At 40.5% G+C, this 13499-nt stretch overlaps 1 protein-coding gene across 1 annotated transcript in view; it reads left to right on the forward strand.

The window, feature by feature from the left end:
- LOC126162231 (limbic system-associated membrane protein-like) overlaps nucleotides 1-13499 on the forward strand; it is a 272229-nt gene that overhangs the window by 222432 nt on the left and 36298 nt on the right. The window contains exons 5-7 of the mRNA XM_049918600.1: nucleotides 3466-3607; nucleotides 7955-8052; nucleotides 8152-8326. Of these exons, the coding sequence (XP_049774557.1) occupies nucleotides 3466-3607; nucleotides 7955-8052; nucleotides 8152-8326 (415 nt within the window). The remainder of the gene's footprint in view (nucleotides 1-3465; nucleotides 3608-7954; nucleotides 8053-8151; nucleotides 8327-13499) is intronic.

The raw sequence follows: 13499 nt of genomic DNA on the forward strand, positions 1-13499 counted from the left end.
GAAAGGAAGCGAACGTGCGTGATGTGCCGGCAGTCAATTTGTGGCATGGGGTACCATGCTTGTTGTGCTGGATTGGCCAATACGAGAACGGTTAATGCTGTTTCAGGATGACGCTCGAGTTGTCGTCCGATGATGTTCCATATGTGTTCGATTAGAGACATATCTGGTGATAGATCAGGCCAAGGAAACTTGTCGACACTCTGTACAGCACGTTGGATTACAACAGCAGTATATGGGCGAGCGTTATCCTGTTGGAAAACATCCCCTGGAATGCTGTTTATGAATGGCATCACAAGTCGAACTGCCCTCTGTCGGCAGTGCGCCGCCCTATAAAGCCCGTTTGGCGGATGTATCTGCCGGAACTACTTGCGATCAAGTGCCTGGCAAATCAAAGTAGTTCCTTGGCTAGCTGCGACATCTGGTGAAGCTACTCTGCAGGCTCCGTGTACGGATAGCAGTCCCTGGCGGCCGTTGGTGGAGACCTGATGTTATGTTGTGTTATGGGCGTCTGTAAATATTTGTGTTGACAACACAAACGACCTAGGTTTTCCTGGTGAATATACGTCCTGTGATGCAGGCATCCCATGTTGGTTGGACGTGAAGTGGGATGCCGATGCAGTAGGCGCTACGATGTACAAAGTGGGCGGCCACAGCAGATGTCTGTCCATTACACATTACTACCCTCTCCAACTGTCGGCGGTCTTTGTCAGTCAACAGACGAGGTCGGACTGTACGGTTTTGTGATGTAGGTGTCCCTTCACGTTTCCACTTCACCGTTACATCGAAAACAGTATGACGCAAGTGACAATCACCTGACCATGTTTGATTTCCTTGAGTACCAAGCAGCGACCCATTCTGCTCTCTCACATTGTCTAATGACTACTGAGATCGCTGATATGGAGTACCTGGCAGTAGGTGGCAGCACAATGCACGTCATATGAAAAACGTATGTGTCTGGGGGTATCCAGATACTTTTGATCCTATAGTGTATCTGATGCGACTAAGGAGTCCTGGAGAAATAGCTACAAACGAAGACTGACTGCCATCTATACTAGAATAAATAACATCAGAAACAGGTTCCCTCACGATTTCTGGCTCAAATAGCCAGCAGGGTACACCTAAGGCCAGAGTGCAACAGAGGGACTGCTAATCTTAAAAACTACTCGAAGGTTTTTTATGGGGTTTTCACTGGTAACGTCAGCGTAGCCACGGGCACCGTTTAGACTATATTTAGTCACAATGTGAACACAAAAAAGGTATTCATACACCCAATAAAAATGTAGGCATGTATGTTACACATCTCCTCCGAAACCACTGGACAGATTTCAACCAAACTTGGTTCACATAAAGAATCGATGGGGGGTTATTCATCCAGTATATGAGAACGAGCACTTAGTGACTTGCAACAAACTTAACACACAGTTTCTAATCTTTGCAGCCTCCATAAAATGATGACAGGAAAAAGGTTTATTGCTTACTGCATTTTTGCTGTTCATTTTCGCTTCAGACATTAAGTTTTTTTACTAACTCTTTTACAATTATGTATATCTCTGCACGACATATTATTCAGAATACGTGGTCTGTTCAGAAAATTCCGGAACCTTCGTAATTTCGCGCCAATGGTGGTTTGGAGCGAAATGTGGTTGGCATCCCTGCACACGTCTTTTTTATTGTTGATGTAGGTTTTTTGTGATTTCCCTAAATTACTTTTGGCAAGTACCAGGAAGGTTTCATGAGTGTGCCATAGCTGATTCCTTTCACATCTCTCCCTAACTAAGACATGTTATGGCTAGACCTATTATAAGTTAGTTTAGTCACTCAGTGACTGACTCTTCTGGCAATACAGGGATGCAAACTACTGTTTCTTAATGGAGGAGCTCGCCCATCTCGATCCTGCAATCTGTAGGAGATGTGTAGTGTGTGCTATTTACCTTATTAACAAGAACTAATTAGGCAAAGTACCATAACTTGAATAAAAATGTGTTCTCTGTTGATATGCTGCTGATTATCACATCACAGATTATTGGACTTCTTTATACGAGCTATACATAACCTTCCATTCCACCAGAAGGAAAATGACGAAAGTCTTACACCATTCACAGGCAGTACAATTGTTCATATAGGTTGCAAAAATACTCTACTGAAACATTTGATAGTAGTTATATGTTTGGAATATTCTACTCTGCTGTCTTTATTTATTATGTTCATATTTACATTATGTTATCAATTTAGGAGTTGTGTAACTTCACTCTCAGACATCCGTGTGGTCAACCAACAGTAGAGTACATTGAGCAGCTCAAATACTGTAAGGCAATTTTGTCAAATTAAGACACGGCCGAAGATCGCAGGCGTTATACGAAATTAACAGTTAATGACATACAGCAATTGGTTTTAGGTTACTTTACCATTCCCGATTTCAAATTTATACAATCCATCATCGGACAGCTTTCATGCTTTTGTCAACATATATGATACAGTGATGTACTGGTGAGTTGCCTTAGGATAAACAATAATTCACAGTTACAAACATGCAATAAAGATCTTTATTACACATTTGAAACTGTGAAATTCACCAGTAAATCAGTGCATCTTATATTTTGATGAAAATGTGAAAGCCATCTGATGATAACTGTATAATTCGAAATCAGTAATGGTACTTTCTGAATAAAGTAATCTAAAACCAATTTGTGGCTGTCTGCTGTACTTATTTCTATCAAATAGCATACAAATAGAAGGTCCACTGTGTAAGCCAACTTTAGAAGTTGATGCTCCAGGAAGCTCTATTAAAAACACGATTACTCTGGTGCTGTTAGCTCACCAATTTTATCATGTAGATGTACGAGCATTTACAGATGTTCAGTGCCATATCAACATGTGAACCTTCATACAATCACAAGTGTCCCGAAATCTAATCAATCTCACCAAGTGCTAACCTCCAAAAATTTGACATAAGTACTAAGTTAATATCGCTGAACAGACATAAATAGTGAAAAGAAAACAAAGAACTGACCACTGAATTTCAGATAGGTATTTGAGAAACATGCAGCAGGAATATAATGGCCAATGACCAACACAGAATTCTGGGAAAGTACAAATGATTGACCAGTAGAGAGGCAGATGAAAAGAGAATGTGCTGATAGACTGCATGTACCCCAAGTCAAATTGTGGAATCATTAGTGTAGCACACCTTTGACTGGAGCTCACACAATATGAAGAAAAAAGAAAGGCCTCACATCACTCACTGTCTGTGGATGGAGAATGAGATATACCGAGGTGGAAACATAATGCCGGGAACCAATGGCCATGGTGACTCTACTCTGGGAACTGAAGATTCAAATGATCATGTAATTCTCTGAATACCAAATATTATTATTATGTGACATTTTCTCAGATGTAGAAATAATTTACACATAATGCTGTATAATAATGATGATTTTAAAATAGCTATGTGATGGATGTTCACAGGGGTTGCCACTGGAGCTGATTGACCATCGCTCTCGGCTGCAATTCAAGGCGGTCTCACAGGAGCTGTCCGGTGTCTATCAGTGCACAGCCAGCAATGGTGTGGGTGACCCAGCGAGTGCTGACATCCACCTCACGATTCTCTGTAAGCCCTGACACTTAAGCTATATCAGTGCATGAATCTCACTTTGTTCCCTGAAACTGTCAGCCACAGTAAATTGAAAGAAACATAATATATACTGCTCTAAGTTGCTATCACTACACCAAAATGTGTAGTGGAGACTCTTGTATCTCTAACAGAAGTTCTCTCGCCCTCCCCCCCCCCCCCCCCTTTCTCTCTCTCTCTCTCTGTCCTAAAGATGTTGGCAGTGTGATTCAAGAATAGAAGGCCGCTTACTGCCATGATATCCAATCCTGTATGAGATCCCTAGTGACACTGATCACGGAATTTCCCAATCAGCTTGTCCATTTCGTCAACTCATGGAGCCTCTCCTTGGTGTCACCTTCCTTCCACTTTCCATGGTATAACCATCTTCTACAGTGTCCCCATTCTTTATGTGATGAGTGGAAACTACCCCAGATTCATAAGCAATTGATAAACTTGTTCTTTGCCTGCAGCTACCCCAAAAGCTGTTACTGCTGCATTTCATCCACAATATTCACAGAACTCTTGGATTTGCACAGTTTTACAGAGCTTTTATTTTATCCTTGTTGGGCTTTTGCACAGTCCATTATCCATTATAGTACATACAAATAAAAGATAAATGCTTGAGTTTAGTGTTCAGTTTTAAATATGCCCTATGGTCTTCCTCCGAGAATCCTCAAATGTTGGAAAAGAGAGATTCTAGGAACAGTTATAGATCAAATTGAATTCTGGTAATTATCTCAAATATAATTTGGTGTTCATAATTTCATTGTTGCTTTCCAGACCACACTTTCTGCTCACATGTGATCTGCCACATGATGTAAACCTCTCTGTGCTATTGTATGTGATGAACATGTCTGTGAACTTTATGTGTTTTTGGTTGGATTGAATACCAGTACAGAAAATAATTTTCACCATCAGAATTTGGCTCAACACCCATCTTGTATGTTAAATTTGAGAATTCATCCACAGCTGACATCCTTGACAATAATTAATGTGTGGGTGTTGGCCTGGGCTGATAACTTCTGAGTTGCTTTTAGAAATGAGAAGATTATGGTGAGGTGCTGCATTTAACCAGATCCCCTACTTTCCTTACGTTACCCTAATTCACCTCTTTAATTCAAACCTGATGTACCCTTCATGCATTACTTACTTACACACAGCACTAGAACTCAAGTGACCTATCATACAACAAGATCAGCTTAAGTCATCGACAGGCTAGTTCAGAGACTTGCCAATAAAGCAATAACGCAAACTTCGTCAACTATTCCAATATTCAGGTACATGACGCTGATCATTGTACACTAGTGATCAAAAGTATGCAGACACCTAGTAGCGTACAATAACGTGAAATGCATCTACCCTTTGCCTTTATGGCAGTTTCAACTCTGTTGGGGACACTTTCAGTGAGATGTCTGAATGCCTATGGAGAGATGGTGGCCCATTCTTCCACAAGAGCAGAAACCAAAGATGGTAGTGATGTTGGGCGCTGGGGTCTGGAGTAAAGTCTATGTCCTAACGCATCACAGAGATGTTCCATTGGGTTCTCCTCAGGACTCTGGGCAAGCCAGAGCAGTTCAGGGCTGTTATTGTCCACAAACCATTGCCTCACGAATGCTGTTTCATAATAGGGTGTGTTGTCATGCTGTTACAAACAATCATTGTCTCTGAACTGTTCCTCTACTGTAAACTGGACCAATGCTATAAAATGGGTTAATATCCTTCTGCATTTAGCTTTTCCTTAAGAGCAATAAGGGGATCACACCCTAACCACAAGAAATACTCCTAACTCTAGCACCACCTCCTCCTTACTACACATAATGGTGGGCAGTCTTCTCCAACGATTTGTCAAACCCAAACCTTCCATCTCATTGCCACAGCACACAGCGTGATTCATCACTCCAAATAACTCATTCCCAGTCATCCACTGTCCAGTGGCATCAGTTCTACATCACCTCAGGTGCTACTTAGCACTGATTGCAGAAATGTTTGGCTTATGAGGCGTTGCTCAACCATTGTACTTCACTCCTTTCAACCCCCAGCAATAGTCATTGTGCTAGCTGAACTGCTGGTAGGACTTTAGAACTCAGGAGTGATTCCTTCCACTAATTTCATGTTACTTTTTTCACTACCATCCTCCGTGATGCCCGACAGTCCCTCACTTCAACTACAAAATCATTTCACCAACAGTTGACTTGTGCATGTTTAGAATGTTTGAAATGTCCCCAATGGATTTATTGCTCAAGTGACATTCAAGGAGCAGTTGACATTTGAAGTTACTGTGCTCTCCTGACCAATCCATTCTGCTGTTACTGCTTCTCTACTGACAACACAATACTCCTCACAACCTTTTATACTGATGGGTCTGCTGTCACAATATCTAGTAGTCAGTTCCACATTACAAAGATGTGTCTGGATACTTTTGATCAGATAATGTATTTATGTGACAGGTTCATTACTGTTCCATTTATAGTGTGCACAAGTGAACTGTGTAAGAGGTAATTAACATATGTGAATTTCTACATAGGACACTCAGATTCCAGAAGTTACTAGAATGATGTACCTACTGATACACATCACCCACACTTGACAATGAGAATTATTTACAGTATTCATTATGAGAAAGATAAAGTACAGGATTTAAAAATGTGATTTAAAGAAGAATATGTTTTATTACTAAAATCTAAAACATATCTTTTACAATCAATGGCATTTAAAAATCATCAGTGATTTTAAAAAAGCAAATTGATGGAAGCTGTAACTTCCAAGTCAAAACATTATTTTCTAAAGAACCTCCGTGTGTGTCGCATGTCACATCACATGGCACCAAACCTTTACAGATTACCTACACATTATGTCATATCCTTCTCACTTTTCACAATTCACAATTTATCTGTGTAAACCTACTACTTTTTTTAACTGAATTGTTTCACTTTTCCATCTGATTCAAATTACAGGCCATATTTCCTTTTCCTCCATCATGTTGCAGGATTCTTCCCTCATCTACTAATTGGGCTTCAAAGTCTCCTCTTCGTTATTCTGCTTCTGATTATTGCGTGTTATATTTGGTGGTATTGGGTGTTATATAATGAACTTTGTTGATGTTGTAATGTGTCATTCTCATCAGGCCACTCCTCAGCAGGAGCCAGTGGGTGTGACATATCAGCCTAGGCCCTTGTTCATTGACCATGCAATGTGACGGCTATAGTGATGGAGGCGGCTGGCTTCTGTAGGTTGAATAGAGGATCTCAGTCTGCACTTTGCCTTCAGCCTGTTTCGCATTCTGCCTCCACTGTGTTTGCAGCAGCAGCAGCTTCAGTGTTGGGTTCCACACTTGGTTGGGCTTAAATCCATTGTTCTCTTGTTGGCTAGTCACTTTTGAAGCCTGATTATATTCTTGTATACACAGTCCCAAAAGAGGATGAACTTTCTGAAATTTTTGAATATCTCATTTTATGGCTCGTCTCTGGACAATGTTCAGCAGTCGCAACTTTGTTGGCTACTGGAGGTCAGTGTGCCATTTATGTCCAGTGCACCTTTCTCCAGTTGTGTGATGGTTTATTCTCCAAACATTTTGTGGATATTGCTGGTCAGCAATTTATTTGCTGTGGTCCTTCAGTATGTATACTGTTTATGCTTTGTCAATTCCCACACAAACTGCGTAGAGGGAGGTCTCTGGACTATATTTCCACAGTCTTTGATTCCATACAATGGCATTTAAAAGTTGCACTTTGACTGGGTTTCACATCATTAAGAAATCTCAAGCTAACAGATCTCATATGGACCAGCAATAATGATCATTTCTGTATTATTGTGTGCCTAGTCTGTAATGTGTAAAATCCATTCATTTACATGTAACCTTGGCATTGCAGTTTTTACAGAAGTTATTAGTTGCCTCTGATCTCCAGCCTGTTCCAACTCCTCTGTCACTGTGCATATCACCTAATTTCCAGTATCCTCAGAACACTACAGAACACTTTCCATATGTAGGATATAGTATTTCTTGTTTCTCCTTCTGTATTTCAGACTGTACTGTAGGCCTACAACACAGTTACTTGATAATGACCATGTTAATGAAATGTACATTTCATATTCCATAACAAGAAAGTAAAATGTAAAGACACTATTGTAACTGAAATTAACCACTGCCTGACATGAAAGTGGAATTCTGCTTGGAGAAAGATGAAAAACTGCAAGAATGGAAAGAGTTTTGAACTTTTATCAAACAAAACTGTAAACAGCCACTAATTATGTTCACTGCATAGCATTTGAAAAGGGCAATGATGATAATCAAAGCAAAACTGTTTTCATAATCACATTGACACCTGAAGAAAACACTTTGCGCAGACCCACCGAATGTCTCTGCTGAGCAGCCTTGGGTCCATGCCGCTCCTGGAGTCCGTGCTGAGTTGGCTTGCCTGGTGTCTGCAGACCCAGAAGCTAGGGTAAGAAACTCTGTCTCAGTTTTGAAGAATCATATATATATATTTGAGATACTATTATAATGCTATAAAATTGTTGAGTTATTAAAATTTTGTTTGAAGGTGATATGGCTGAAGGATGGAAAGCAGATTACCTCATATGGTCGATATCACAGCTCAGTACAAGGCCCTCGATACAGCTTAATCATTCGAAAGGTGGAAGTTGATGACTTGGGATTTTATAAGTGCAGAGCAAGTAATCAGCTTGGATCCAAGGAAGATACTGTACAATTATCAGGTAGTATTTCAGCCCACATCTAAATTTATATTCCACAAGCTATCTTATGGATGATGATGATGAAGAGTAGGTGGGTAGCTCCTATCAATGATATCCCATCCCCATCTCACCACACCTCAGTAAAATTCCTTTTGCAAATGGTGCAAGGCAAGAACGACTGTCAGTAAGCTTTGATAGATGCTCCAGTTTGTGACCTTACCATCATACGGAAAGAACTAATATGCTATTTGAGTCTTCTTGGGATGAGTGCTCTTAGAATTTTAGCAGCAATCATCTCTGTGTTACACAAAGTTTCTCTGGTAGTGTCTGTCAACAGAAGTGGTTGAGTTTCCCCATGATGATCTCATGCTTACTAAACAAACCATGAAAAAATGCACAGCTTTTCTTTGGAACTTCTCAATTAATCCTATCTCATAAGAGTTCCACATTGATAGGCAACACTCTAGACTTGCTTGAAATAGGATTTTGTAAGCTATCTCCTTCACGGATGAATTACATTTTGTTAGGGTTCTTACAATAAACCATTTTGACGACTGTCATTTGTAAAACTTGATTTACAACATCGTCCCATCATTAACTGCTAAGGACACGTATGTGACTGCTTGGTTTCCAGTTGTGTGATCAAAGTGTAATGGATCCCTCCAGTTATGAGTAATTACACATAACATCTATATTTTTTATTTGTTTATGTTTAGGGTCAGCTACAGTTCCAGCACCAGCCATCTTGACATTTCTTTTGTTCCACTAAAGTTTTCTGTTCACCATTAAAATTGCATCCGTAAGGACAGCAAATAACCAGAATTTACTTATTCTGCATATACAGTAAAATAAGAAGATACATGATTAAGTTTGTAGGTGATTCGGGGTTTTACAGGGTAGAAAATTTAGTACCTACAGCTGCCACCTCTGGCAACAACAATGACTCTAACCTGGCTGGACACCCAATCAAACTGAACATGTGTAATGGATATGGGTACTTCATTCCATGGTGCTTCAACTCTGTGTCAGAGTTCATCAATTGTAGTGGCAGCTGGTGAGTAGCATGTCAGTGCCTGTCTCTCAGAAAAGCATGACCATATGTTTTCTATCAGTTAGAGATCTGGAGACCATGCTAACCAGGCAATAGTTGGATGCCCTCTGTATTGAGGTAGGTGAGTACAGCATTATACTCTTGGAAGACAACATCACAGAGAGCTCAAAGATAGGAATCAGATGCCAACCTTAACATGTCATCAAAATTACCAACTACGTGAAGTAGAGGTGACGGTGTTGTCTACCCATTCATTTCCCATACCTTTACACCAGTTGCTGGACCCATATGCAATCCAGAAACATTATTTCTCCTTGGAACCTTCACACTTGATATATCCATAGTGATTCTGTACGCAGAACTGGGATTTGTCTGAAAAGACAATTTGTTGTCACACCTGTTTCCAATGTTTGACACACCCTTGTTTGCTGACCTCTCCCTACTTCTGCATCAAGAAAAGCCATGGCAATGGTGGTTGTGCTGACAGTTTGTGGTGCTCCAGACATTGCTAAAATGTCCTTGTGGATGTGTCTTACTGCAAACTGACCCCTTTCCTTCGCAAAGATACATGATATAGCTGTAGTATATGGCTGAGTAGACAATGTGTCTGCCCTCTCCAGCCCTAGACATGTGGGACCATTAGAGCCTGTGTGAAGGGTGTATGGCTTCCTGAACCCATCGATTCCATATTTTTATGACAGTCATGGAATCCTGACTAACACAAGCAGCAACATCATGGAACGATAAACCACAGTCTTGATAGGTTGTGATCTGCCTCTGTCGAATTCTGACACATGCTGATAGCTATTGCTTCTTCTTACAAGAGCCATGATATGATGTTCCCACGAATAAACAACATAAAAATGTGATTTCTTAATGAGAAGCCCACTGCATGATCTTTCCACATATAGAGAATGTAGATGGTGTTACTGCTACCTGCTTTATGTGATTGCACTGAAATATTAATCATTTACATATCCAATCATTCAGATCAATTCTTGCCAATTTTACATTTATTGCTTGCTTGATCTTTATGATGTATAATAACAACATTCTCAAACTCATGGAGTTTCCGACATCCATCTGTCCATGTATGTACCACGAACTATAACAGTTCAATAACGTTCCCTTGAGGTACCTTCAAAGCTACTTTCATGTATGGTGATTTGCCTCAGTAAAGAATAATGTACTGAGCTCAGGGGGAGGTTTTCACAGTAATCATAAAAATAGTCCAATATGTCATAAGCTTCCATTTTCCACTGTGTGACTAGGCACAATTGCATCAAATGCTTTTCAGAAGTCAATGAACCCAACATCAGCCTGTATGTCATCATTTACTGCCTTGTAGATCTCATGGACAGGGTAAGATGAGTTTCAAATGATGAGATTACATGTTTACTCCTACAGAGGAGATTTTTGAGTTCCAAAAAGAATACAATAGATTAACCTAAAATTTTCACTACTCTGCAACAAATTGGCCTTAGTAATATAGATATAAGCTGCACACATCTGGCCACCAATACTTCTAGGTGACAAAAATGGCATGCTGTTTTTCAATCCATTCAAAGACTTGTACTGTGAAGCACATACAGGGTGACAATTATTGAACTGCATGAAATAAAATCAGCATAACTGCTGAACAGTTTGCGTTAGGATATCCAAACTGCACGGTTGGCCACAGGGTATGATGGGAATTAATACGCACATGCATGGTTCGGTTTAGCAACGAAGCCCACTTTCATTTGGATGGATCATCAATAAGCAAAATGGGCGCATTTGGGAGACAGAAAATCTGCATTTCATGATGGAGAAGTCTTTTCACCTTCAACAGGTGACTATGTGGTGTGAAATGTCCAGCCATGGAATAATCAGTGTGATATTCCACGGTGACTACTGAATGGTAAATGAAGGTTTTGGAAGGTAATTTCATCCCCATTATCCAAAGTGACCCTGATTTAGACAAAATGTGGTTCATGCAAGATGTAGCTAGATCCCATTGAAGCAGAAGAATGGCATGGAGGAGCACTTTGTAAACTGCATTCTTGCTCTGCAGAACCCTGAGGCCTCTGGTATGGGCCTCAATTCGCCATCATATTCTCTGGATCTGAACACATGCTACTCCTTTTTTTGGAGCTATATTAAAGACAAAATGTATAGTAATAACCCTAAAACCATTGTTGAGCTGAAAACAGCTATTCAGGAGGTCATTGAGAGCACTGATGTTGTGACAATTCAGCGGATCATGTAGAATTTCACTATTCATCTGCAGTACATCATTGCCAATGATGGCTTGCACATAGAACATGTCATAACCTAAATCCGGATATCTGTAGTGACATTGACATGTTGAATAAAGTGTGCACATCCCATAATTTGTAACTAATTTACGTTTTCTTTTTTTTCCATATAGTTCAATAATTATTACCCTGTAGCAGCTTCTATACAGGCAGTCTCCAGTTTACTCAGAGACAAAATTAATTCACTAAGCTGTTTAATAATCATAAATATGCAGTACAGCACATATGAAGAATTGAAACAGTGTGTATTGTGGTAAATAGTCCCATAAAACACTTTTAATGGGATCAGTTCTGCCTAATTTGTGAAAAAGTATAGGTCAATGATATGTACACAGGGTGAAGCGAAATTTCCACACTTGGGCTTCGCAGCACAACTCCTCACATGCCAGCAATAAAAAAAATGTCTCAAAAAATTTCATCCAGCGAGTACATTGGGCAGAAAGGACATTATAGAGTAGCAGTCTGGCAACACTGTAACCAAACCACATCAATGGTAACTACCTATGTCCGCACATATTAGTTTTGCTGTACTATTGGCACAGGGGATAGAGATTTGGGTTAGCATGCAGGAGGTCGAGAGTTGATCCTGGGTTGGGGAGCATTATTCTTATTCACTAATTTCATTCTGACATTTCATACAGTAATATAACCATTTCTTAGGTCACATGTATAATATGAGAGCTCAGATGTCACACATTAGCAACCAGTGTCAATAATAATGTCCTTATTAAGAGCTACATGACCTTCACAACAGAAAACATTATCCTCAGAACAACAGATGCTTAAAGCAACCTCCCTGCGCTTTCAAACATTGTGCAACCTGCCGGACCATACAGCTCTGGACCATTCACACCAAAGCTCATCCACAGTAACCAGAGCAGCATGAACGTGCACTACCAATTCTTCAACATTCTTTGGTGTAGCAGAGTATGCGTGCCCCTTTAGGTGTCCCCACAGGAAGAAATCCAGGGGATTTAGGTCAGGTGAATGAGGTGGCCATACAACTGGACCTCCACATCTGAGCCATTTTCCTGGAAATATTCTGTACAGATACTGTCACACATTAATTCCAGTGTGGAGGTACACCATCTTGTTGGAACCATATCCTCTGCTGAACATGTAGTGGAATATCTTCCAGTGCTTCAGGCAGATAAGACTGAGAGGAATGCATGATACCTTCATGCAGTCAACTGGTCGACAATGTGTAGGGGCTTGGACACCTGTTGCCCAGTATTCTGGCCCAGATGTTGATACCAAAGTGAACTTGATATCCACAGTTGTGAGTGATGTGCGGGTTAACCTCACACCAATGCTGGGCATTGTGCATATTGAAGACACCCTCACGAGTGAATGCTGCTTCATTCAACCATATTACAGTGTTCATGAAGTCATCGTTGACTTCCTGTTGTTGTTGAAACCATTCGTAGAGTTGCATCCATTGATGATGATCTGCTGGATGCAGGCACTGCATGAAAGCATAATGATATGGTGCAGCCCATGCTCGTGCACCACATTAACGACCGTGCATTGCGGGACATGCAGCTGCCTTGCTATGCTAAGTGTACTTTGCTGAGGTTCTTGGTGTATGACCTCAGTAGCTGGAGTATGCCAAGTCTGTGGACAATCTCTGTCACACCATGGTGGAAGGAGACAACCTGACTCCTGAAGGCACAGCTCCAGATGACAAAACACATTTTTACCTGGATGGCATCGACGAGGATATCTAACAGCATATTCACAAGTGGCAACACCAGCCCAGTTATCATATGCACCTAGGACCAGAAGCATATCCAAATATTCATCGTTTATGTATGCCATATGTCTGCCACAGTGGTTTAGAGATTTA

The sequence above is a fragment of the Schistocerca cancellata genome, chromosome 2, assembly GCF_023864275.1.
Source record: "Schistocerca cancellata isolate TAMUIC-IGC-003103 chromosome 2, iqSchCanc2.1, whole genome shotgun sequence".
In the NCBI taxonomy this organism is placed as follows: domain Eukaryota; kingdom Metazoa; phylum Arthropoda; class Insecta; order Orthoptera; family Acrididae; genus Schistocerca; species Schistocerca cancellata.